We start from the raw sequence: 25,841 nt of genomic DNA on the forward strand, positions 1-25,841 counted from the left end.
GAAAGGATACAACAAACATTTAAGATTCTTGCTAAACTGACTAACAGATGTCTTACTAAAGGCAAGCCAAGGACTTATACATCAACACTGAGGGATGAGGAATTTGATCAAATATCAAGGAGGAGTGGGTGACTTAGCAGGATTTTGGCAAAGACTGGCTGTGACAAGACTCAGAAGCCAGCCTGATCAACAGAGTGCACAGAGTCTAAGCTATAGCCCACGAGAGAGCCTCTGTCAGGTGTGGTGAAGCTAGGGTTTGTATCTCTATCTCCCTCAGGCCTCTTATTGTCTTCCCAGTGCTTAAACTGAATTCCTACACCCACTCTGTCCACCACAGAGGCTGGGGTCTTCTTCACTGAGATAGATTTTAGGTTTGAAGTTAGTAACAAGAGAAACTGAGACTGGAATCAATAAGAGATGTGAAGTGAATCAATCGTGTACCCAGAATTCTAGGCAAGCTGAAATTTACTTCCCAGCTTTGTCTCCCAGAGAAAACCATTAACATAGAGAAACTCTAAATCTCTAATGGAAGTGAATGTCTAAAGAGGTATCTGTGGAAGCTGAGACCAGACTGAATGGAACAACCACAAAGAAGAAGTGTCATTGGTTTGAGCCCTGACCAGTGCCAGAAATGGAAAAATAAAAGGTGACAACAGGACCAAAGGACATGCACCTCTCACACACAATGCCTGGCACCTTACAGTTCCTCGGTTAGAATTTATTGAACACAACACTATACTATCAAGATGAAGGGAGGCCAGGGATTTAGCTCAGTGGTGCCACTGCCTACTTCAAAAGCACAAGGTCCCAAGTTTGCTCCCTGGTACCAAAAAAAAAAAAAAAAAGATGAAGGGGCTGGCACATGATACAAATGGAAAACATTACCCTAAATAAGCCACACTCCAAAGGACAAATGCTATATGGTTCATTCCACTTCTATGAGGTACCAAGAATAGACAAATTCATAGAGACAGCAAATAGAATAATGGTTATGAAGAGATAGAAAGAGAGGGTAGTGGGGAGTCATCGTTTAATGAGTACAGACTTTCAATTTGGGATGACAAAAAATGTTCTGGAGATGGATGGTAGTGATGGTGGCATAACACTGTGAATGTATTTAATGCACGGATCTATATCCTTTAAAATGATCAAAAATGGTAAATTTTCCTATATATAACTCACCACATAAAAAATTGTAAAGAATTTTAGGAATATTCTGCTTAGGATAGGTTAAAAAATAAGACAAAGGGGTACAGTACAGTAGCTTGTTGTGTTTTAGGGCAGGAGAAACTAAAAAAATGGGGGCTGGAAGTGTAGCTCCATGGTAGAGCACTTTACAGGCATGCACAAGGCCCTGGATTTGATTCCCAGCAACACAAAAACAGAAACAAAAAGAAGAGAGAAACCGAAGACATGGTACTCCCAAATTAGAGAAAGGAATAATCACAATCCAGTTTTGCTTTAAACCAAAGAGATTTTAATGGTGCTTGTGTATTCCAAAGGTCCCTAATAGGGGTGGTCTCGCACATGCTCCATGATGGTCTTCAAGCCAAGCCAGGTCTCTTCAGCTGTGGGCACAATCTGCTTGGCTGGCAGGAGGAAGCCATGGCGGCCTGTGTCTCTCAGTTCAAAGGCAAATGAGTATTTGATGCCTGAATCATAGGACCAGTCAATGCTCCCACCACTGGCTTGGTCTGAAGAGCAAACAAGAATAGTCTGGTTAAGCTATTCCCACTGGCCTCTCACAAACCTCTCAATTGAGTTCCATCACGATCAAAGATGAATCAGGCCCCTTATGCATGGGGTGCAGGAGCAGACATAGTTTAGTTGAGGATCAAGTTTATGAAAAAAATTCAAAGATACTTTCAAACAAAAGATATTATTCATGCCACCTGCCTCGCAAGCAAAGGACCTGAGTTCGATCCCCGGTACCATAAAAAAAAAAAGATATTATTCAAATGGACACTATACTTCACCTTCCTCTGATGTTCTCAGAAGCCTCTGGCTTTACCCACCCACTTGCAATCCTGCCTGCTGCCCTACCTGGCCTCTTCCTCAGCTTAGGGAGGCCAATCCACTTCCTTCTTCAGAAGGCACAGATGTTGTTTTCTCTCGTGGGAGATGAGGGATTGTAAGAGGAGTAAGAGATTGGATCACTTCCCTCAGGGGACTCCCAGCAGAAGGCTGAAGCAGGCGCTCTCTGAAGCTAATATGTACCATCCACCTGAGAGATGTGTGGCCCTAGCATGACAAATGATGAAGGAAGCTGACATCGGTGTATGAAGACTTAAGGCATTCATGAGTCAGGAGAGCTGAGCAGTGGACTGACCCTAAGTCCTCTTCCTGGGAGGACAGGGAGAGGTCAAATAGAGAACATGGCTGGGGCAGAGATGGAGGAAGCCACCTAGTCCCTAATAACAGAGCTGGGAAAACCAGGGAGGTTGTACCAGGGAACGAGAGGGATTAGAGCAGTGATGGTGAACCTTTCAGAGACGAGTGCCCAACTTCAACCCAAAACCCACTTATTTATCACAAAGTGTCAACATTGCAGTTAAACCTGAATACTGAGGTTTTAGTTTAGAAAAAACAACTTACGCACTAATATCTTTTGTCTTGAAAGAAAAACAACACGTGTGCCAGGAGTTCACCACCACTGGACTAGAGGCTAATATTATAGGTTGAGTACAACTTATCTGAAATGCTTGGGAGTAGAAGTGTTTTGGATTTTTTTTCAGATTTTGGAATATTTTCATATTTCATAATGAGATATCTCAGAGAGGGGCCCCAAGTCTAAATGTGAAATTCATTTATATTTCATATATACCTGATTTATATATACCCTAAAGGTAATCTTATACAGTATTTTTAGTGCACCTGCACTTTGACTCAGATCTGTCATGTGAAGTCAGGTGAGGAATTTTCCACTTGTGGCATAGTGTTAGTGATCAAAAGTTTTGGATTATGGATTTTTGGATTTTCAGATAGCAGATGCTCAACCTGTAATATTGAGAACTCTCATGACTTGTGTTATTATCTTCATCCTCAACAGCTATGATGGCACCCAGGAAATAAAAAATACTAAATGATTGCTGACTTGAACAGAATCTTTCTTGGGTACCAAAATTACTAACTTAGACCTCTGTGTATAAAACACAGCCAATCCCATTAGAGGAGAGAGTCCACAGAGGACAGAGTACTGGCCTCAGGTTGAATCCCAACCCTGCAAATCATTAGCTGGTGCCCTCAGAGCAAGTCACTTACCTCTCTGAGTTCCAGATGCTTCAGCTGTCAAATAGGGATGATATACTACTTACTACACAGGGCAGTGAGAATTAAATACGATACTGTAATGGTTATGATTACAACACTTGCTGAGTGCTCACTAAATATGGTAGGCAATGTGTTTAATCCCTACCTCAGTGCTGAGGTAGGTACTCGTACTGCTCCTATTTTACAGATGAGGAAACAGATTCACAGCAATTTAGTGATGGAGCTATTATAATGTGTGTGGACTAGGCATTCAATAAATATCAGTCATTAACTATCATTATCAATAAATGACTACACTCTGGTCAAGTTAGGCCATATTAAGGATAAGAAGTATCTGGAGAAGAGCAGGTAACCAGGAAACTAGCAATCAACACTTATGTAGTGTTTTAGAGTTAGGGAATGCTTTTATTCTATATACATGTACTAGATTTTGAGCCTCTCAAAAATCCACTTCATGGGTGATAAAACTAAGGGAGGATGGCTGACTGGCCCAGGGTGACTTGGTTCCAAAGTGGCAGAGCTATAACTCAGATCCAGGCCTCTGACCCCAAGAGCTGTGGGCTCTTCCCCCTACACCTCCCTGGGAAAGAACTCTAGGGACATCTTCTTCTGGGTCAAATGCCTATTAATTGCAGGTCTTTACAGCCCTTTCTAGGAGCCTTCCCATGAAATGTCTCACCACCATAGATATGCAGCCACCTGTCAGGCAGACAGAAGCAAGTGTTCAGGCCAGAGCTGTAGGCCAAGCAGGGAAAGGAGATAAGGAGTCCTTAACTGGGACTAGTTCTTAGAAACAGAACTTGTCCAAGCTGGAATAAGGCAAGATAGTAGTGTCAACTCCTGGCAAGAACTTGTATTAATGAGTGGGCAGGTTCTAAGTGATCACACAGTGAACCTGTATGTGTCTGGTATTTGCTTACTAGAAATATCTTCAACATCTGTGATCTAATCGAGGAAAATATACTAAACCCCTACCTTCCAAGGTCTACCTTATTTGTAAATCCTTCAGACAAAGTGAGTGGAAAAAAAAACCCCTATATTCCTATAATAAAATGGCTAAAACCCATATAGTGTCTCAAGGGCACACAATGACATTCAGTAGATATTCTGGATTCCAGCCTCCACTCAAAGGCTGCCAATCAGACAAAATCATGCACACCTCAGTCTTAAGCTGTCATGGTCTCAAGCGATGTCCACTTCTCTGTCGCCTCTGCCACCACCCACAGGGCCTTCCTCCCTGGTGAATGTCCTGATAAAGGTGAGAACAAGCCCATATGGAGCATGTTAAAAGGTTCTCAGCAAGATCTGAGCAAGCTGGACATGGTAACACCTGCCTGTAGTTTCAGCTTCTCAGGAGGCTGAGACAGGAGGATCATTTAAGCCCAAGAATTTGAGACCAGCCTGGGCAACATGGTGAGACTCTGTCTCAAAAAAGGGGGGGGGAAAGGCCGGGGATTTAGCTCAGTGGTTCCACTGCCTGCCTCGCAAGTGAAAGGTCCTGAGTTGGATGCCCAGTACCAAAAATAAATAAATAAAGACCCTGTCCCCAAAAAGGGGGTGTGGTCTCAGCAACTGTGTGCAGATCAGTCTTCCCAGAGAACAACCTAAAAAATATGTATCAGAAGCTCCAAATCTGTTCATTCCATTGATTTGGTAATCACACCTGGGAATATATTCCCAAAAAATCATGTAATAGAAAAAGGAGTTTGTACAAACATGTTCCTAGTAGCACTATTAACAAAAATGTGAAACAATCCAAAGACCCAGGAGTTAGCAATATGTATAATGAAATAACAAATACCTAAAATATAAATACACAAAACTCCACAGGAAATGATGATCACTTTAAACAACTGAGCACAAAATATAAGACACGGATTCCAACTAGACAAATATGTTTGTGCTCATTGACAAAAATCATTAATGAAATTGAAAATGATAACAAAATATGATGATCATTGGATTCTTTGTTTCTTATAAAGTTTTCTTAAATGCATCATTAAGTAGGAAAAACAAAACTACAACACCATAATCTGAGAAAAGAATATGAGCACCATATTCACGACATGGAATATTACCAGATCAGTGGGTTTTTGCACTTCCATGGAGTGCTGTAGATATAATGAGTAAAATATTCTTCTGCTCTCCAAGACTCCCATTAGCTAACCCCAGCCAGAGAGTGAGCATTCTGCAGAGTCCGACCCCTCCTATGGCTGCAGCTGACCCACACCCACGGTATGTCCGAGGATGGCTCCTTTCGCTCCAGCCCGACTGACCGCCTTGGCTGCCCCTGCTGACCCCCTTCGTGCACCTCCTCTGCAACCATTCTACATCAGTCATTTCCTCTCCCTCCTGTCATCGCCTCTCCTTCTCTACTGGTTCCTTTCTCACAATCTATTAATATATCGTACCTCTTTTTTAAAAAAAGGCTTCCCTTCCTCTCCCTTTCTCTCCCTTATCTACTTTTCTGAAACTGCTCTGATTAAGGCCACCAATAAACTAGTGATGAAAATCCAATGGAAAATGTTCCATTTTCACCTGACCTGATTTTTTCCTGACTTTTGTCTTTATTTGAACCACTGACTCCTTTTTAATCATGGCTCTCTCCCTGAAATGCAGGGCTCTCAGCCTGTCTATCTGACATCTTGCGCCTCTGTCCTCCCATTCCACATATCTCCTCGTTCTCCTGTTCCAACTACCCTCTCTACATTAACTCAGTTACTAAGTCTCTCTCTCTCTCTCCAAAGAATCCCAGGGCCATGTCACCCAAAGCCTCCAGGACAGCTCCACTTGAATATCCTGCAAGTATTTCAAGCTCACTATGTCTACAACTCAGCTCACAATCTCTCCAATTTCACTCCTTTTTACCTTCTAGATGTCCCTCTCAGTGACTGGCACTACTCAATGATCTTCAGTGAGAAACGCTATATCTAACAAACAGCAGGGGCTTTTGGCTTTACCTCCCAATCCTATCCACTCTCACTAGCCCTGCTCTGGTTTAGGCCACTGTCGCTCACCTGCACTCACCCTACTTCTGGTCCATCATTATCCCAGCCTCCACACTGCTGCTAACATGTCTCATCTCAACACAGTATCTCAACTCCTTGCCCTGCTGAAAGCTCCCTAGAGGCTTCTAGAATCTGAACTCCTTAACATGACACACAAAAGGGGCCAAGCAGAGATACAAACTCCCCCAACACCCCCTCATATAGCTTTCATTCCACCGATCCCAGATTCAGTTGTCATTCCCACAGCTCTTCATGAAAGTTCATACTTCTGGGCCTCTGTGTGTATGTGTACCTTCCAATGATCAGAAAGCTCCCATTTTTTTCTATTTCTCTAAGCTACCTGGTGATCCACTTTTTACCCCCAGAAAAAAAGAGCTGGGGATGTAGCTCAGTGCAAAGGCCCTGGGGCCAATACCCAGTGTGGTCATCGTTGTCATCATCATCATAACAACAACAATAATAATATAATTTAAAAAATTTTTAAACTCTTCCCTCTTTTTTTTTGGTACCAGGGATCGAACTCAGGTCCTTGCGCTTGCGCAGCAGGTGGTAAAACCACTGAGCTAAATCCCCGGCCCTCTGTCCTCTTTTTTAAACTGTCAGCTTTTCCTGACTCAGTCACTGTCAAATCCCTCCCAAATGTACGAGACTTGTGCCATGCATAACCTACTACTTGTATGTAATGAATGTTCACTTGTCCTGTTCATTGCTCCTGTAAAGAGTGAATTGTTGGTAGGCTCCTTCTTCCTCCAGTACTTGGCATAACACTTAGCATGTAACAGAAGCTTGCTTAAAGTGTATTGAAGAGAATGGGTGCCTATTAGAGGATCTTTGAGCATAGGGGCACCAGAGAACTCATGGACACCCAGATGTGTTCCTTCAGTTTCTAGCCCTATCCAAAAGGAAGGGACTGTTCCTTCGAGGGAGTCAGAATCTGCACAAGGATCTCCGAAATTTCCCACAGCACTACACTAGCTTCTTGTTTTTAACCCAATCTACTGGGGAGAAGAGTCTCAAAAGGTCGGAAAGCAGGCTCCCAGGACTTATTCCTGAACTTGCCCTTATTTTTTCTGACTTCTCCTCATCTCCCAATATACTGCATGGAGATATTCCTGCAACAGAAATCTAGCCACTGAACAATCCAGGTCTGCATGCACACACACACACACACGTGTGTGTGTGTGTGTGTGTGTGTTTTAGAGATTGAACCCAGGGCCTTTTGCACACTGAGATATGTTCTACCACTGATCTATACCTCAGCCCCTACCCAGGTCCTCAAAGAGCCATACCCATTCTGCTTCCACCCATAGTCCATAGGATTCCTTCTTAGCCAGGAAAGGGAAGGTTAATTTAAAAAAGCAGGATTTAGGACTAGGTTTTGATAAAGGCCTATTTTTTAGACAAAGAGATCCACATAATGAGTGAGCTGTAATGATCTGGACAAGCCTAGGAGGGAGCATAAAACTCATGTACTTAGGAAGTTCTTTGTTCTCGATATCATATAGCATCTTGTGGAGGAGACTTGGGTAGGCTGAGTTCCTTGCATGAAGGCCTACTGTTCCTTTCACATCAAGGCATTCAATTTGTCCTGAATGCTCATGGTGCCTGCCATCTTAGTGGGTCATTGGTACAAACTTCCATCACATGAGATACTTACAGATGACTGAGCAGATTGGTCCCACTTCGTACTTGGTGCCATACAGACTTGTCACTGACTGGGAAGCCTTTTGGGCCACTTCATTCTAGAGAGAATGAACCAAAGAAAGGTGGATGGATAATACTTGTCTCTTGGGAAATTGGTTACCCAATAGCAGAATATAGACCAGGAAGATATGATTAACTAGACATTCTCGTTATTGAGGCAGAAGCACATGCCTTTTTTGTTTCAAAGAAAAGCAAGTACAAGTGTACTTCTGTTGGCCTTGAAGATACAGCATGTAGACCTGCAATGTTTATTGAATAATCCAAGTGCTTGTAATACTCAGGATTCATTATTTTACCATCACTGTTCAAGACTATGAATAAAAATAGGGTGGGTAAAAGGGAGCTAAAGAGAATGCATACTGATCCCAAAATATATCTGGAAGTTGATTTTTTTTTTTGTACTAGATCCCTACATGGCTTATTTCCCTGTGATTGTCTTTTTTCTAAGCAGTAGACCTCAGCAAAATATTTTCCATTACTTGAGGGTTCCAATTTTGACTGATTGGAGCTTTACTGTCTTTGCTCAGGATAAATGTACGGTTTTGAACTTGGGTCCAGGAAAACAACTATACAATTACCAGATGGGGGAACCTGGCTCAGCTGAAGCTTCAAAGAGCCTGGGGGTTTCAGCTGTCAATGAGCCCAAGATGAGTCAACTGAAGGGTGCCACTGCCAAAAAACTAATGTGACCCTCGACCGGAATAGCAGAAGTACACAATCTGGATGACAGCAGTTATGGCCATGCTATGCTCTATACTGGTTAACCCACAACACAGGTTTCACATTAACTTCTGGGCGCTACCTTTGATGAACATGAACCATGCAATGCATGTTCCAAAAACAGCAAACAAGAATGATGAGGGAACTTAGGCCCATACTATTCGTGCTTAAAGGAACTGGGGTTATTTTGGAGGGGTAGGGAAAGACCTAGGAGAAACAGGTTATTGGTCTTTAAATCATTAACGGATTCACCTCCCAAAGGGAAATAAATTTGCTCAATAAAGCTGAGAAGATAACAGGATGAGTAAGTGAAAAACACAGGGAGAAGGTTTTAACTCTCTAGGAGAAAGAACTCACAATTAAACCTGCCCAGCCACAGAATAAGCTCCCTTGGGAGCAGGAAGCTATTCAGTCGTAGGTTGGATGATTATCTGGTAAAGATTTGAGTCACGGGTTTAGATAATTTAAAGGTACTTACATGTATTAAAAGTACTATTAAAAGCCCAACCCTGGCATTCTTCATCCCTTATTTGACTTTGAATGGTAATGGTCACATCAAAACCCTTAAAACCACTCTACAGGGTTAAAATCCAACTGATGACATGAAAGATACATCTGAATTAGAATAATCTATTCCATTTCTTCCTGGGGTTGCTGACAACAACCCATTTGCAGGTAAACTGTCCAAAAGGTCATAATTCTGAGCTTATCCCTAACATGTGGGTTTCAAAAACCAAGCCTATAGGGCTGGGGATTTAGCTCAGCAGTTCTAGCGCCTGCCTCACAAGCACAAGGTCCCGAGTTCAATTCCCAGTACCAAAAGCAAAAAACAAAAACGAAGACCTAAAATTAAATGGCTTTCTTAAAAAAAAAAAAAAGCCTACAGGCCAAACTGGAACTCTCTGCACATTTTCTTCAGCTGGGGATAGCTTTTGCTCAATTGTGAACAACCTCCTGAGATGTCACCAGCTGAACTAAGGAAGGCTGCTGTCAATTCGCTTATTTCTGAAACAGGAAAGATGATAGAAGGAATCAAACTAGGGAAGTGAGTGTTTTAAACCCAGTGCATCATCATGGCAGGTGACAGTGCCAAAGGCTCCAAGAAAATATTAGTCAATTTATGAGGAACAGCATTGCTTAGCAAATGGCATCTTCCACCAGTCCAAGAGCCTCAGATCCAAATCTAAGCCTTTTTTTTTCTTTTCTTTTTTTCCCTCCCCAAGCAACAGAAAGCACATCCTGGGAACTTATAGTCAAATTGGGCTCCTGCTCATGCAGATTAAAGTAACAAAATAAATAAATAAATAAAATAAAGTAACAAAAATTTCATGAATTCTATTTCCCAAGGAGACTTAGTTTCGAAAAGCTTTGGCTGCATCACCATCTTAGTGGCTCAAATGATGTCTTGTCATGTTTGTAACCTGTCACTAGTACACCTCTACCTGAGTGCCTAACTTTATGACTAAAACTTACCCGCATAATGGATATTGTTGCAGAACTAAGATGAAATTTGTGAAACTCACCAGCTCATCAAAGTTATCTGACTTGGTACATGTATACCCATAGGGGAACATAAGCAGCTGGGAGTAGCTGTGGAGGGTAATGAAGGCCTTGACTGCTCCGTGACTCTTGATGAAGTCCACTATGGATTTCACTTCAACTTCAGAGTTGGCCCTGGGTCCATGGTATGAATCTGAGCAAGGGCTGTTACTGGCTCCAGGCCCTGGTGGGATGCAGGAGAAGCCCAGTGAGAACAGAGAGCTTTAGGAAGATATTGAAAGGAGGAAGATACCATGTACATCCCTAAGTTCCTCTCCTGGAAATCAGAGAAAGGTTATCGTTGTGTTAGGTCAGGTCTCTTCCTAAAGGCACAGATAGCCAGTGAAAGTGATTCTGGACACATCTCTTCTTTTAAAAAAAATACTGTTCCTCTATATGGCATAAAGAGCTATCAAATTAGATCATCTCCTCACTGTGGGAGTTTTTGGAAGAAAAGCTAGATTTAATATTATGGATGGAATTCCTGCACTGGGTGGGAGTTTAGCAAGTTCATTTTCTGGGATCTCTTCCAATTGGTAGAGTCCAAGAGCAGAAGATTCTATGCATCTGTACTTCCAAGTCACAAAGCCACGAATGCTAGGAACCTATGACACTCTTTCTGCAGTGAGGAAATCACTACATTTGACAAGGCCCTTTGGTCTTGATCCTATCAGCAACTCTAATTGCTCAAGATCACTAAAATGGGGTCATTGTAGGGCTGGTAGGGGGTCTGAATGCTAGAGAACCTTTTAGGGAACAAGAGGAGATTGAAATTCCCCATAGCTAAGTGACCAGGATAAAATGTAAATACAACCTCTGTCATCTTACATTAAAATTATTTAATAAGGGTAACATTTCAGGAGGGGATGGGCAGTTGTTCAATACTTTGGGCTTGGTGCTTTATTTTTCCCCAATGCAAATAAATTTTTTTAAAGCAATAAATGAAGTTACCACTCGTCCATATCCTGTCACAATTCCCTAGTGTGTCCTTCCCTGGTTCCATAACTCTCATTAATTCATTTGTTTTACAAATATTTAATGACTGCCTTCCATGCTGCAGACTCTGTGCAGGGTGTTAGAAGGATACTTCCATGTAAAAATCAAAGCTGGTAACCTCACTATTGGTGTAAGTGAAGAAAACCAAACACGTTTCAATTCCACGATTAGTGAAACAAAGATGTTCAATCAGAGCCTAAAAGCACAAAGGAGGGTCCAATTCGCCTGCCGCTGAACTCTAAAATATAGGAGCTGCAAGTCAACAAAACCAGAATAGCAAGCAAATATTCTATCTTTGAGTCTCTTTCAAAACATCATTTTCTTAATCCTATTTGTACTTCTTTTTTTAAGTTTTCCTTCTCGAAGCATCCAAAGATGATGTAATGCTTCTCCTCCAAATTGATCCTAACGCCCTCTAGTGGTTGCTTCCGGGCTTCCTGAGCTCCCGCCATTGTACAGACTTGCTCAGGCAGCTCAGCAGCTGGGAAGCTGAACCAGGTTACAGTTTGTAGGAAAACCAACATGTAAGACAAAATGTATTTAATGCTGCTCATAGCTCTACGACAGCACTGAGCTCTTGTGAAGGGAATTTGGTGAAGTGTTTTTCAAAGAGGTTTTTAAATGGCTCAAATCCTAAGTGGGCTTAGCAAACTGACGCACTGCGGGGCCAGGAGAACCAACTACTTTGCCAAAGAGTATGTCCGTACCAGGGGGCAAGTCCCTGCTCTCACCTCCAAACCCTGCATCCCAGTTCCGGTTAGCATCCACTCCGACACAGAGGCTTCCAGATACCTTCGACCGGGTCTTCCGCCACATTCGATTCTTTAAAATCCAACCCCCCAAAAAGAGAATATGGGATGATCATTCAGCCTGATGAAAAGGTCCCTTTAGAATTCTGCTCATCTCCCTTGCCTCCCTTTGGTACTGCACACATTTCCCTTGCGCCAGAGGTATCACATGGTCCTCACACAGGATTATTCAACGGATCACAAGTTCGAACCCAGCCTGGGAAATTTAGCAAGACACTGTCTCACAAATTAAAAAAGAAAAAGTAGCCAGGGATTTAGCTCAGTGATTCCACCGCCTGCCTCACAAGCGCAAGGTCCCGAGTTCGATCCCTGGTACCAAAAAAAAAAAGTGCTGGGTAAAGTAGCTCAGTAGTAGAGAGCTTGCCTAGCAGCAAGCATGAGGCCCTGGGTTCAATCCCTAGTACTGCAAAAAATAAAATAAAAAATAAACCCCTGTCAAATCATGTCCCATAAAAAACTACTGCTGTTAAATGCTATCAACAACCATAATAAAAAATGAGGGAAAGAGGGAGAACATTCTGTGACAGAATACTTTGGAAAAGTATGGGGATAAATTGGTAAATGTACTTTAGAAATTTAAGGACTTTTAATGCTTTAATGTGAACCTCTAAGAAGGATATAGTGGGCGGTATTTCTTATCCTTGCCACTGGCACCCTTTATTCATGCAGTATCTCATAAGATGAGTATGAGTGTTAGTACGAGTCTCTTTGAAAGGGCTATCATCATTGTCAGCTTCTACAAGAATAAACTTGAAGCTCTGACTCATTTCGAATATACGTGGGGTCACAATTGCCACAATGGTGTTTTGTAATGAGATTTTAAAGGGAAAAAAAACCTACACAATTCCTTTGAGTGATATTACAGAGAATTTCTGCTACAGATTGCAAGTAAAAGGCTAGGACGCATTGTGCTGCCTACCTAAATCCTGCTGCAATCTAATTGTCAGCAGGTAACATCCGCCTCCTCTTTTCTATCAATCCCCCCACAAAAAAACACAGAGATAATTGGAACAAATCTCCTAGGTGACTCACAGTGAACACCGAGCTCTAATAGCCCAGACTAACAGCTGAAATGGGCTCTGGCTGAGGCGACATGTAAAGACATCATGTGTTGGAATAAGAAGTGATTATAAACACTTTTCTGTGCCTCATTTCAGAGCCACTACTGAGAGATTAGGCAATCTGTTTAGAGTAAATCAAGAACAGAAAGATTACTTGTATTTGGTTTTCAAAGTTCCTACACAGCTCTTTAAGTCCTTATGAAAGAAGAAAAAAAGTCCAGCCTTACTTGGGTGTGAGAGAACACATATCCGTCAGGATTTGTGACGGGCAGCAGGAAGATATCCATGGTGTCCAGAATGGAAGTGGTAGATGGATCATTTCCATAATCAGAGGCAATCTGACCAGAGACAACATATATGGCAAGTCATATTCCCCTTTGGGCAGGAAACACAGGACAGAATATTAAGGCTATTTTTTTTTCCAAATGCAAAGTAAGGATCACTGTTGATCAATGAAATACTTCCAAGCCCACTGCAGTCCATCCTCATGTGGTGTTAATATGTTTAACGTGCCAATGCCTATACTTTCATTTTTGGTCAGAACAAATTACTTCTATTAGGTAAAAATCAGTTCTCACTTATTTATTCTCTCTGTCTTCCTAATTCTGGTGGGTCATGTTCCGATGGTGGGCAATGGTATGTGTGACTTATATAGGTCCATGGATGAACCAAAGAAAATTTTGTTAATATTCCTTCATGCTTACACAGGGTAGCTTTCCCAAAGAACTCACCAAGATCAGATTTCTTAAATATGCAGCTGTTTGCTAAGGTTACAGAGAACTTGTTAAACTCCATTTGGGGAATTACATTTTTACTTTCAATCAATTTCAGTAGAGCTGAAGTTTCTGCTGGATTAAAATTTATTCATTTCCTGTGCTCAGCCATCCTAAGGCATTATTATTCAACTGTTAAATATCCATTTCATAATACCCTAAAGGTAACCGCATTTTAATTGAAGGGAAAAATGTATCAGTCAGTATGCACGTGGTTGCACATGCTTGAATGGTCTGATGTGGATTGATTTCCTTTGCTCATGAATTAACATTCTAATTTATAATATGTCATTTTTGAATTACTTAAGAAATACCAGACTGGGTCACACCCAGCCCCATGTCCTGACTCTCATGCCAACAAACATGTGGAAGAGAGATATTGCTACATCCTGGCTTCAAAATCAGATTTGAGAAAATTTCAGAACAATCCAAACACCCTTAACTAATTCCAATTTGGATCTGTAGGTCAAAGTAAACCCTTCTTGCACCTGTTTCTATTTTCTGTCTGAGCTGCTTTCACGATTTCATAGATTATCTGCATATTGTGCCTCAGCCCTCAGAGTTCCAGGCAGCAGACTCTCTTCTAATCTATTCTCAAGCAGAAATTGGACTCCCGGCTTCCTCACTTGCCACCTTTTCCGTCTCCTCTGGCTCACTGTGTCATATAACAGAGTGCACAGCGGCTGGCCCAGGGCCACAGTGCCATGGCGCCTGATGGGGCAACACCAAAAAAAGGTCAGATGGATGTGTTTCCCACCCGTGTGGCAAGAGGACTTGGCTGAGAGCACTGGCAGTCAGGACCCCAGGGACTATCGTGTGCTTACTTGTAGACCTGAACCCAGAAAGACAAAATAAGGGAGGACTTTTAGGCAAAATGACCTTATTTGCTATCCACAGTGCAGTGGCTTGAGTAACCCACTCTCGAGCATGGATCCCAGCATCCAGCCAGATGGCCGGCTTGTCTCCTCCAGTGCTGAACTGCAAAACAAGTGTGGAGATGTAAGCGGCTCCACCACTGTGGGGGACTGGCCCCCACCTCTCCACAGGGGTCCTTTTCTGTCCCCTTTCTGTTCTTGCTGTGAGAAGAGCAGGAGGAGAGAGATATAGGCAGTGACACTGGATTAATTCTCATTTAAGGTTTTTTGGTTTTGGTTCTCCTCCCCACACACACACCTTCTTTTAACATAAGCTTAAATGCAGGCTAACAAAAAGGGCATAGATTTTTCCTCCTTTGATGTTTGTAAAATGTCACAGATAATGACATGAAAATATATCGTATGTTGTAAATTGGGGGGTGAAACAGGTTATAAAATAATACGTCATTTTTATTTTTTAAAAGACTAGTTTATAGCAGGGGTGTATCCGTCTATACATACATTTGACACAAAGGGAGGGAGGAGGGAGGAAGTGAAAAAAGAGCAAAGGAAGTAGTAAAAATGTTTATGGATATTATCCCACAATTGTGAAAATGGAGTCACAGATTTTTTGAGTTTCTTTTTCCTTTTCTTGTTTGTTTCCCTGTTTTCCAAATTTATGCAAGCATTGTATTATTTTAGCTATAGAAATGCTCGTGATAACTTTTTGAGTCCTTCATAAAAACAGGACAACAGTCTCTGGGAGCCGCTTTCTGGAGTTTAAATTTTATGATCAAAGCGACTTAGTTTTGTTTGGAACAGTGGCTTTGTCAATTGGATCAGTAAATGGAGAGAAAAGATTATTTTTGCACCATCAAGTTCTATCTCTGTGCAGCATCCTAAACATAGCAGATAAGGTAAATGAGAAATGCAAATCCTTACTCAAAAATTACATTTCACAGGTTTCAAGAGTTTAGCTGAAAGTGTTTTGTGCTTTTTCCTTCAAAGACTTCAAATGTAAAAGTAGAAAACATACAACAGCCTCAGCCACTGCAGCCCCTAGAAGAGGGAAGGCCAGGAAACCCCAAAGTGGAGAATCTGGGAATCCGGGGCTTCAAGACCCAGTTGCAGGAGAAAAAAAGAGGACCTAAAAAGAAATGCGGTAGTAAGCCTTAGCAACCCACCCGAGTCTTAAAGCAGGGAAAACACTCCTCCCAGAACTGTTTTGGGCAAACCACTATGGAGAAATTCGTCCCAGTTACTCAGTTGGTCCCCTGCCATGACATTTCCAAATTTAGCAGGGATTTGTGACATTACCTCCCCCCTCCCCTGAACAAACTCTTTCTAGGAAGTCTGGGGAAATAATTTTCACTTTTTTTCAGGGCAAAATGCAAAAGCTTGAAATTACCACTACCACGACTGTTAGGGTAACAAGTTGGACTAAAACCTTAACCTTTTTATCAGCTGTCACCTAAAAGAAAGGCCTTCTTTCAGGGAAGACATTTCCCTTTGCGGTTTAGTTGTCTGTCATCCTTCTGCATACTGCGGCACTCCTGGGTTTGGTTTTTTGGCTTTTTGTTTTTTAATGCAGTTCGGGCAATTTACTCTGTCTTTTTTTTTTTTTTTTTTTAAACTGGCTTTTAAAAGAAAAAAAGCGAAGAACTCCCGCCTTGATTAATTACAGAACGCTCCCCAGCCCTCCGCCCCCGCCTCGATTCCCATTGGCGCGCCCGCCCGGGCCCCTGCGAGTGCATCCATCAGGACGCGCCCATTAATTCTCTCCTGCAGACCTGCGTCAGCTTGCGCAAGAAAAGAGAAAAAAGAAGCAGCAGAAGGGGGGCGGGGAGTGGTGAGGATGCTCAAAACCAGCAAGGACCGGTTTTGGGGGGGGGGGGGGTCTCTGCGGACAGAGCCGGGAGGGGCTGGATTCTAGAAGCATCGAGAGCAAAACAGGCCGCTGCTTCCCCACCCCTGTACCTTGAGCAAGTTCATGGGCCGCTTTTCAGAAGAAGAGCCAATATTCACTTTGCTCACTAGACCAGGGTGCTCAGTCACGAGGTTATCCATTTGTTGGGAAATCTGAAATGTTTCAGATGAATAGACATTTGCAAATGAATGAGCGGACGCGTCTATTGGTGACTTCTCTCCCCTCCATCCCCACTCCCTCGGGACTCGGTGGGACAAGGCTCGGCCCGGGCTGGAGGCTTGGGGACTTTTTGAATCCCAGCTCAGGGACGATGAGTCATTCTGGAAAGGAGAAGCCATTTTGCTACTGCAGAACTGGCTCTTTCCAGTTTTGTGGAAAACAAAATGGTACTTGTCTGGTTTGCCCGTGGCTTTTCCACAACCCCAGATCTGAGATGGAGCTTCTCCAGCCAGGGGGCTTCTCGCCTTCAGGAGCAGAGACGGTGATGCATCAGGAAAGATGGCTCCAGAGCCCAGTGCTATAAAACGAGGCAGGACTGGAGCAGGCTGGAGACAATGGGGCGCCTGCTGCATAGGTACTCAAGCCACCGGCTACTATTTTCAAGCTTCATTGAAATTCTGTGTATTCTCTAGGCAGCCAAGCTGTGGCCAGTGCTGTCACTGAGCCTGCGCAGGCGTGTCTAGAGGGTCACCAGGACCAAGGCCTCTCCAGCTGTTGCCAGCATGTGCTGTCACAGGATGCAAGCACTAGTTTGTGGGACCAGCAAGGGGGGGAAAGAGCACATCTTCTTTGTTCCATTGCCTTTTCTTTTTTAAGCCAAACTGCACACACCCACGAGTGTTTTTGAAGGCGGGAATTTTAAAGTAGTAGGGAGCACATATTGTGTATTACACATCTGACATTGCTCCATATTCAAGCGTGTTAATATTTCCAGCAGTGAAACAAATCATCAAGTCAGTTCAGGGCAGACTTTTGCCCCCAAATAAGTTTAAGTCAGAGCAGATTGTACCACCACATAAACTAAGGGAAAAACAATTTGAGAGCTCTTTACATTTTAAAGTTGCTGTTATGGAGATTTGGTACTTATCAGATACATCCTCTCTGGCTCTTTCCTATTTGGCACGTCACCCCTGAACCCCACAATTAACATCTTCACACACACACCACTACCTCACTCCTAAGTCAGTGTAGCTAGATCCCCTGGGCCCCAAGAATTGCTCTGTGTCACAGAGGTAAATGCAGGGATACCTGGGTGCCCAGCTAGCACCATGTGACCCAGCCAGCACCATGTGACCCAGCTGCGTCACATGACATAACTCAGGAGAAACAGCAGAGACTACATAGACTTTGCTACCATTCAGCCTTGCAGTCCTGGGCAGGCGGAGAGACCCCATCCTTGCTTGGAGGTCAGAAATGTAAAAGTGACCCCTGATTGTACCACTGATGGCAGCCTGGAGATACAGCTCTCCGCGAACTGGGTGTTCAGGTCAGAAATCGGCAACGTTACAGGGACTTGGAGCCTAGGCCTGCAGATGCCCTATGTGGAACTAAAAGCAGGATAAAGCTTGGTATCTTTTATCATTTTTATGCCTTCCTCACTACTTTAATATTTTAGGTCAGATCACTGCTCAGCTCTGCACATATGCATGTTAATCACTTAAGGAATATTACAAGGCTTATGAGCCCTAAATTTACCCACTTAGGCTATATCATCCTTCTTCAAAACTAAGACCATCAAGATAGGAGTAAGTAATTTTCAGGATCTGCTGGGACATCTGATTCCCAGCTATAACAACATCCAGTTCCAGACCCTGTGGAGTGATGTGTAGAAGTCATCATCCTAAAACTACAATTACCTGGGCTTCCAGAAAAGGCAGAGCCTGCAGACCACCCCTTGATGAGATCACACACACACACTCCTAAGTAGGAACAACCCTATGATGACAATGGAGACTTCTCCCACCCCAAAGCAGGAGCTGGCTTCTCATGATGAGAACCAATTGCTTCCTCAAGCAGTGATGGCCCTCCCAGAGCCTCCCAGAACCGCTGAGATACTGACCAACCAGACCAACGACTTGACCAAGATTATCTACACTGCCAGCTATGCAAACCCCAGCCCTTGCCTTTGCTCCCCTTTTCTATACAACCCCAAAGTTTGTTAGCCTCTTGAAGACATCTTGACCCACTCTGTGCTTCCAGCATGGCCATGCGGATTACAGCTCCTTTCCTGCCCTTCACCACTACTTGATTGGCATTTTGGGACAGGAGGCCAAGCCTGGTCTGCTAAGATCCCTGGAACTGAGACTTTTGCCTCAAAACTCTAGTAACAGCAAGAGGGTGGAAAAGAGAGTGAGAGAGCTATTTGTGGGCTCACTTAAGACCTTCTGTACACTTCCAAAGTAAGTGTGTGGCTCTTGGGATGGACAGGTGGACTTTGGGTCCCATGGGTGATCCTGGTATTGGCTGTGAAATCCTAGAGAAATTTGGAGAGGCTAGGAAATAATAAGAGAATGATTTCTAGATCATTAAATTATGTGGAAGTAGTGCCACTGTCACCTGAGGAGAGAGGAGGCCCATTGTTTTGATGTTCATTTTGAAAAACCCACCTCTTCCAAGGTATGGTAGGCTCCAAAATTGAAGTTACCACTCCTTTCTCTTCTCCGATTAAATAGCATTTCTTCATTCTCTTGATCCAAGAGAACCTAAAATAAACCAACTCTATGCATGATTAGTTGATAGCAATTCCTTTTGATCTATAACGTGAGGAAATGGTAACACTCAGTCCGTAGTACCAAGCTTTCCTTTCCCTGCCCTGTGGACTCAGTGCCTCTTGTTCAGACAGCAAGAGTTCTAAAGGGGGATAGGCCATTAACGGGAATGCAGCCAGTCAGACGATGCAGTGTGTGGAGGGCTTGCAGGCACAGCCTTTTTTTTTTTTTTTTTTTTTTTTGGTACCGGGGATTAAACTCAGGTCCTTGCGCTTGCAAAGCAGGCGGCGGGCGAAACCACTGAGCTAAATCCCCGGCCCTGCAGGCACAGTCTTACATGGCTCATCCCACTTTTCTGAGTCAACCTCTAATTAAACCCTAATTGAGTAGCAGCTTGCTTTTCCCTATTTTGGCTAACAACCTTCAGTTTGCACTTTATACTAAATGCTATCGTCTCTTTTTTGCCCTAACCCATCAGCTCTTTGTAACCATATTCCACTTGTGCCGAAAGCCAAGGTGAGAAAGAGGGCACCAACCTCCACACCCTGCATGGGCAGCCCATCCTGCTGGAGGACCCTAGTGATCCCCACAGAAACCTTCCCAACAAAGAGTACTCAAGGAAAAAGAGGGTGGAACCCCAGTTCACGTGGGCCAGAAAGTTTCTGGAAGGCTAGTCAATGGCACGTTTACCTGAACATCTTCAATGATGATAGAATAAGCAATTCCCTGGGACTCCAAGAAAACTTTGACTGCTTGGACACTGACAAAGGGGACTCGGACATGGGCTGACTCCCCAGGAGTGGTGGGTGATTTCCAGAAATCAAGCTGAAAAGGACAAAAGGCAAAGCCAAGACAATGAGTGGGTTGTTCTGGCAAAATAGATGGTTCAGCATTGATGGATTTCAAGAAATCAATTCGCTACCTAGTTTATTTTGAGTCCCAAAACTAGAATCATTGCGAAATCACTATCATATGGCAACAAGAATATCTAAATATCCAAATATCAGCCTATGTGTCATATTGGTTCCCCCACCCATGGCTAGATAATACAACTGGCAGTGGAAAAGATTATTTAAAACTGTGGCAAGTTTTAAAAAACACAAAAACACCTAGTATCCAAATGATCCAGTCCATTTCCTAATAGGATATTAGTACTATGAATTATTTTAGAAGAGAATTAATACATTAAAGGTATTCAATTTTTCAAGGTAATTTTCACATTCAAAATCTCTTTTCGCTTTTACAATATAACCATGAGATAGAATCATATACTCATCCCCATTTTTCTGAATGGGAAAATGAGTCACAGGAAAGATAGGTGATTTCCCCAGGGTTATGTAGTTGAGACTAGAGTCCAGGCTTTTGGAATACCATATGTCAGAGGAGTCAAGATAGATCTTTTGCAAAAAGGAAAGGGGACTAAGAGATAGAGGGAGGGGGGAAGGAGGGAAGAGAAGGGAATAAAAAAGGAATGGGGACGTGTTATGCACATATACCAACTCCACACAAGGAATATTATCGTTATGTACTGCAAGCATGTACTATTAAAAAAATTGTTAAATACAATCCAAAATAGCCCTTAGCCATGGGGTCTGACTCTGGGAAACAAAAGCCCTCCCTAGGACAAATACCTGGAGATGTTCTTCAGCTTCAAGTTGCACCAGAGTTTTAATTTGTTCTTCATTCTTTGGGATGATCTCAAGAACTTGGTCTCTAAAGAATGTTAACCAGAGACATGACCTTACAACAAACCTGGACAATCTTTCCTGTTGCTTTCTGCACCTGTCAGCCTCTATCTAAGAAATGAGTGCAACAGACAATGATATCTTTGACAGTGCAGAAACTAATAAATCATATACTGACCCACATCCCCAGATTAGGAGGTGACAGAATGGTTCTACTTCCTCCAAGGAAATGTTATCTAAATACTAATTAAGAGGTGTGCCTGCTCCTAGCAGGAAGCCTGCCATTAAAGTTACTTTTCCTTTAGCTAATGAGTATTTGTCAAATAACACCTGCTGCTCATAAAGCAGTGGCTTTTAAAACTTGTTTGTTGTTGTTTTTCAGAGAGAAAAAGACATTTTAAAGGTGGGATAATTAATTTGATGTTTGTAAGAAAAATCAAATTCACATCTGGATAGACCTGAGTGTTTCTGGGTTTGATTTTTTTGTTGTTATCTTTTCTTTGTTCTTGTTTTTGCAACTAAAATGTATCAGAGTTCCATCTCCAAAGCCCATTCATATGGCCCAAACTTGGGACCTAGCTAGGAGACATTGGGACCCTGACAAATCATGCTGTGCCTCTTTTTACACACATGCACACACTTACAATGGAAATAAACATTATCGGAGACACGGTAGCAGAAAAGAAAGACCCTAAAACAAGCAAATACATATTCTTAGAAAAGAGTTTGGGTTAAAAAAAAAAAAGCTGTATTTTTATAGCCTCTTCTTTGGGGACAGAACCTTTCCTGGTCTATCCCTTTTTTCCAAAAAAGCTGATGTCCTGTCCTTTTGTACAGAGGGAAACAAATAGGTACAGTGAGCCATAGACAGGGACCAGAATCCACATTTTCTGAAAGCAAGCAACACACAATTTCTAGTTAACTCTAGTGGAATACACAAATGACAGAATGTTCACTCTTCAAGGTTCTTCTGCCTCCAAGTATCCATGTGGACAAAATGGTCTGAAAATTCCTCCATTTGAGCCTCATTATTTTTGGTTAAAGCACAGACTCGCGGGGTCCTCCTTAAAATGATAAAGTAAGGGCGGGGGGTTTCAGCCACCTGCTGTGCAAGCACAAGGACCTGAGTTCGATCCCCGGTACCAAAAAAAAAAAAAGATAAAGTAATACATTAGGCTAATGTTTCTTGATGTGAGTTCTAAAGAACAGTCATCCTTTGAGTTGCCTAGCCAAAAAAAAGAGGAGCCAGGCATGGTAGTGCACACCTGTAATCCCAGCATTCGGGAGGCTGAGGCAGGAGGATTGCTGCAAGTTCAAGGTCAGCCTAGGTTACACAGTGAGTTCAAGGCCAGTCTGAACTACATAGCAAGATCTTTTCTCAAAAAACACAAAAAAAGGAGGGGGTTGAAAATTTTTATAAAATTGACATCTGTTTTGCAATCAAGATCCCCTCTTACAGATTTATAGTGCATGCTAATTTAGTCAAAGTTCCTAGAAATCCTAGTTTGTTTAACCCCCTGATTCCCAAATTTATTTGACTGCTTCATTAGTTCCCCGAAACACTATCCCAAAATGCTGCCCAAATCTCTTCACAGAATTTGAAACCAAAGCCCTTCAGAGAAGGATGCACCCTAAAGGCAGGAGAGAAGTTGGGGTGAAATCTACAGTCCTGGCCTTCCCACTTCCTGAGGTTCCACCAACCAGACACTAAATTGAAGATAGGAGAGGACAGGGGCTGGTATTCGGGATAAAACCCAGACAGGCCAGAAGGAGGTGAAAGAATAGCCTGACACTTACTGTGACAAATGGCCGAGTGGCTCAATCCTCCCTGATGTCTATCATCCCCTCGTTCTGATCATCGGAGGAAAAAATGCGTAAGGATGTGGAGAAATTGGGTTATGTATGTTCTTTTTTGTGAAAATTCATTATACAAAATGGAGTTGTGCCTGTCACACTCCACTAAAATAGAGTGAAGGGTCCCTGGACGCATGCCCCAGATTCTCTCTCACAGAACCAATCCAACAAAACAGCCTCTCTTATATTCCAGACTACTTAGCCTGGGTGTGGTGTCACACACCCGTAATCCCAGTGAGTTCAAGGCCAGTCTGGGCTCTGTGGTGAGTTGAAGGCCAGCCTGGACTACATAGCAAGACCTAGTCTAAAAAAGCCAAGAAAAGAATCCTACTTTTACCTAGCAATGATGAAGAAACTACCAAGTATGATCTTAGAACTAACTTTATCTAGTAACTGCCCCACTTATCAATCAGATCTCACCAGCTCCCACAAGCACCGATGAGCTTTCATTCAAAATCACTTGAGTAGATTTCTCAGTCCTGATAAAACCCCTAACCTTTCCTTTGTTCTCCAACCATACAAGCATACAAGAGGCCTTTCCTTTGTTCTCCTGTCCTGTGCACATGTGTCAGGGATTGCAATCCTACGGGGTTTTTTTGAAGTGTCTTGATTAAATTCAGGCTGGCCTTGGACTCACTACGTAGCCCAAGCTGGCCTCAAATTTGCTTTGATCCTCCTACCTCAGCCGCAGTGCTAGGATTACAGGGATTACAGGCATGCACCACCATGCCTAGTGCAAGTCTATCTTTTATTTCCAACTAGAAGTTACTTTATTGGAGATAAACTTTTTGACAATTGACACTTTTCCTTTCCACACCATTCATCTCTTCCATGATCACTCTATTTTTCCCACTGTGGTCTCAAAAATCTAAAAGAATACTGAAAATGCTGAACACACACACCTATTATTCTGTAATCAACAAATGAGAGTCTCCATTAATCGGGTAGGTAGAATTCAGACAAGCACCAGAAAACATAACTTACCCCACAAATGTTTGTCGACAGTAGATATGCCCAAAAAGGGCACCAAATAACAGGATCAACCTCATTGTCAAGGCTTTTCCCAGCATCCAGAATTCAGAGCCCCTCCTGAACTCTATTTATAGGGAGTGCAGCTGAGGCCAATCACTTGCCTTGCGAGAACTCAAGTGAATTCACACATGGTAAAATTCCCACCTTCATATGAAAATCTCAAGGTTATAGACACCCACAGGTGTGATACCGCCGATCTGTACATTTTCCATTCCTAGGATGAGATAACAAATTTCCATGGAAAGAAAACACAATTGCCAGAGCACACCAAGGGCAAATCGTGCATTTGTGATTTCAAACATAAAGCGCTACTAACTCTCCCCAGTGATAGAAGCCAGATTAACAGTCCTAGAGGTTAAAGTCCTTTCTGGGTCCCCAACCAAAAAAAAAGGCAGAACATTTATAGTAATTACTCAGGCATCCTGTCTATCACATTCCATTAGTTTGCTCATTTGTTTTTTTTATATAATGTTTACCCTGAAACACTGCAATCACTCAGTCCACATCTGCTCAAAGTCCCTATAGATGTGGCCCATGCCAGTCGTCACTCTGTATTAAAAACAAACCAGAACACCTTTTAATATTCAATTTTGTGCTGTCTCTAAAGTGATCCATCTGCATTTGCACCAAATTGATACCCCTATTTCTGTGCTTTTTCCTAAAATGAACAAAAGTCTTTCTGATTATAACAATGACATTGCTTGTTACAGAAAATTTGGATTAAAAGGAAGTGTTTTTATTTAATCACCAATAATTCTTCCACCCAAAGAAAACCATTTGGTATCTACTTTTCTTTTGAATTTTAAATTTCTTTTGATGCTTTCAATTTTTTTCTTAAACAAAAATTAGACTACATTGCATACAACTTTTTTAAACAAAAGTTTTAATTTCTTAACAAAAGTGATCTTTTCTTGTCCATAAACATAGACCTATAATAATCTGACTTTGTTCTTCATTGCATAGCACACCAATTTTCTTTAAGGAATCCACTTTATTGCATTTTAGTTGTTCACGCACATTACAGTATTTCCAGCTGAGCAAAAACCAAGCACAGACAGCTGCAAAGAAATTCTCATCTGTCCCCTGTATGACAAATTCTTCATCTGCATGAACTTTAAATCCCTAGGTTTGAACGTTCAAGTACCTGCTTGAAAGGGAAAGGTAAATATATGTATATTGTGTTTCTGCTTGAAGAAATTACTACACTGACTTGGTTTTTCCCCTCTTCAGAGTCAGAGTGAAAACCAAAAAACAAGAGGTCGAGATAATAATGCATCCTTATGTCCCCAGAAACAATCGCATAAACAGTACCCCGATGAATTGAAATGAATGTACTTGGAGAATCAGTTAACGGCTTCTTGGAAAAGATGGAGCTGAGGCTGAGTCTTTGCAGGGAGGACTTGCAGAGACAAATATGAGAGGGCAGTCGCCTGTGTAAGGACACAAGGTGGAAGGGGAGTGGGAAAGCTATGCAAGCCACTGGGTTAGGAGGAAAACTTGCCCCCAGGAGCATCTTAGAGGAATCCAGATTAAAGAGGAGGAGCCTGGACAGGGCAGCGGCAGTGGGCTGTATGGGAGGGGCTTCTTGAGGTACCTTAGCATGGAACAGTCACAGTCCACTGGCCCAGTGTTGGTGAAATCTGGAAAGGGTACTTTCCAGAGAGAATTGAAGGAGGGCAGACAGCTCCCTCTCCTGCTGCCCCTAACTTCTCCCCACCCAGCTATTGCACTTTGTGAGGTACTACTGTAAAAATTTGCTTTAATTTCCTACTGTATGCTTTCAAAGAGGGGATTTGGGAGGGTTTTGTTGTTATTGTCTTGGGGGAGTTTTTTTGCTTGTTTATTTTGGTTTTTTGAGATAGGGTCATGCTATGTAGTTCAGGCTGGCCTTGAACTCATTA

At 42.5% G+C, this 25,841-nt stretch overlaps 1 protein-coding gene across 3 annotated transcripts; it reads right to left on the reverse strand.

Annotated features, from left to right (window-relative positions):
- Positions 1-1,307: 1,307 nt before the first annotated feature.
- LOC101700104 (carboxypeptidase A2) lies at positions 1,308-24,017 on the reverse strand. Of its 3 annotated transcripts, XM_004856333.3 has the most exons (11): positions 23,893-24,017; positions 21,001-21,082; positions 20,060-20,194; positions 19,268-19,363; positions 16,712-16,813; positions 14,760-14,858; positions 13,335-13,445; positions 11,969-12,059; positions 10,226-10,425; positions 7,936-8,020; positions 1,389-1,694 (listed from the first exon to the last, which is right to left on the reverse strand). In XM_004856333.3, exons 1-11 carry the CDS (start codon positions 23,976-23,978, stop codon positions 1,507-1,509), a joined length of 1,275 nt encoding a protein of 424 aa, XP_004856390.2. In that variant the 5' UTR covers positions 23,979-24,017; the 3' UTR covers positions 1,389-1,506. The 3 variants fall into 3 exon arrangements, with proteins under 3 accessions (XP_087060659.1, XP_087060658.1, XP_004856390.2); XM_087204532.1 differs by lacking the exons at positions 19,268-19,363; positions 20,060-20,194; positions 21,001-21,082; positions 23,893-24,017 and having other exon boundaries at positions 1,373-1,694; positions 16,712-19,217; XM_087204533.1 differs by lacking the exons at positions 14,760-14,858; positions 19,268-19,363; positions 20,060-20,194; positions 21,001-21,082; positions 23,893-24,017 and having other exon boundaries at positions 1,308-1,694; positions 16,712-19,221.
- Positions 24,018-25,841: the final 1,824 nt, after the last annotated feature.

This window comes from Heterocephalus glaber, unplaced genomic scaffold (genome assembly GCF_053883595.1).
Source record: "Heterocephalus glaber isolate CG9 unplaced genomic scaffold, H.glaber_assembly_v1.0 deba00000546, whole genome shotgun sequence".
Lineage (NCBI taxonomy): Eukaryota > Metazoa > Chordata > Mammalia > Rodentia > Bathyergidae > Heterocephalus > Heterocephalus glaber.

What these genes read in the sequence shown, in the direction of transcription:
- LOC101700104 (XM_087204532.1), bottom strand. Translation starts at nt 17,233, where the DNA reads ATGCAGCAGGCGCCCCATTGTCTCCAGCCTGCTCCAGTCCTGCCTCGT. An exon ending in GGCCCATGAACTTGCTCAAG is followed by an intron (nt 14,859 to 16,711) that starts GTACAGGGGTGG and finishes CTTGTTTTGCAG; the next exon opens with TTCAGCACTGGAGGAGACAA. An exon ending in ACCAATCTGCTCAGTCATCT is followed by an intron (nt 1,695 to 7,935) that starts GTAAGTATCTCA and finishes TTTGCTCTTCAG; the next exon opens with ACCAAGCCAGTGGTGGGAGC.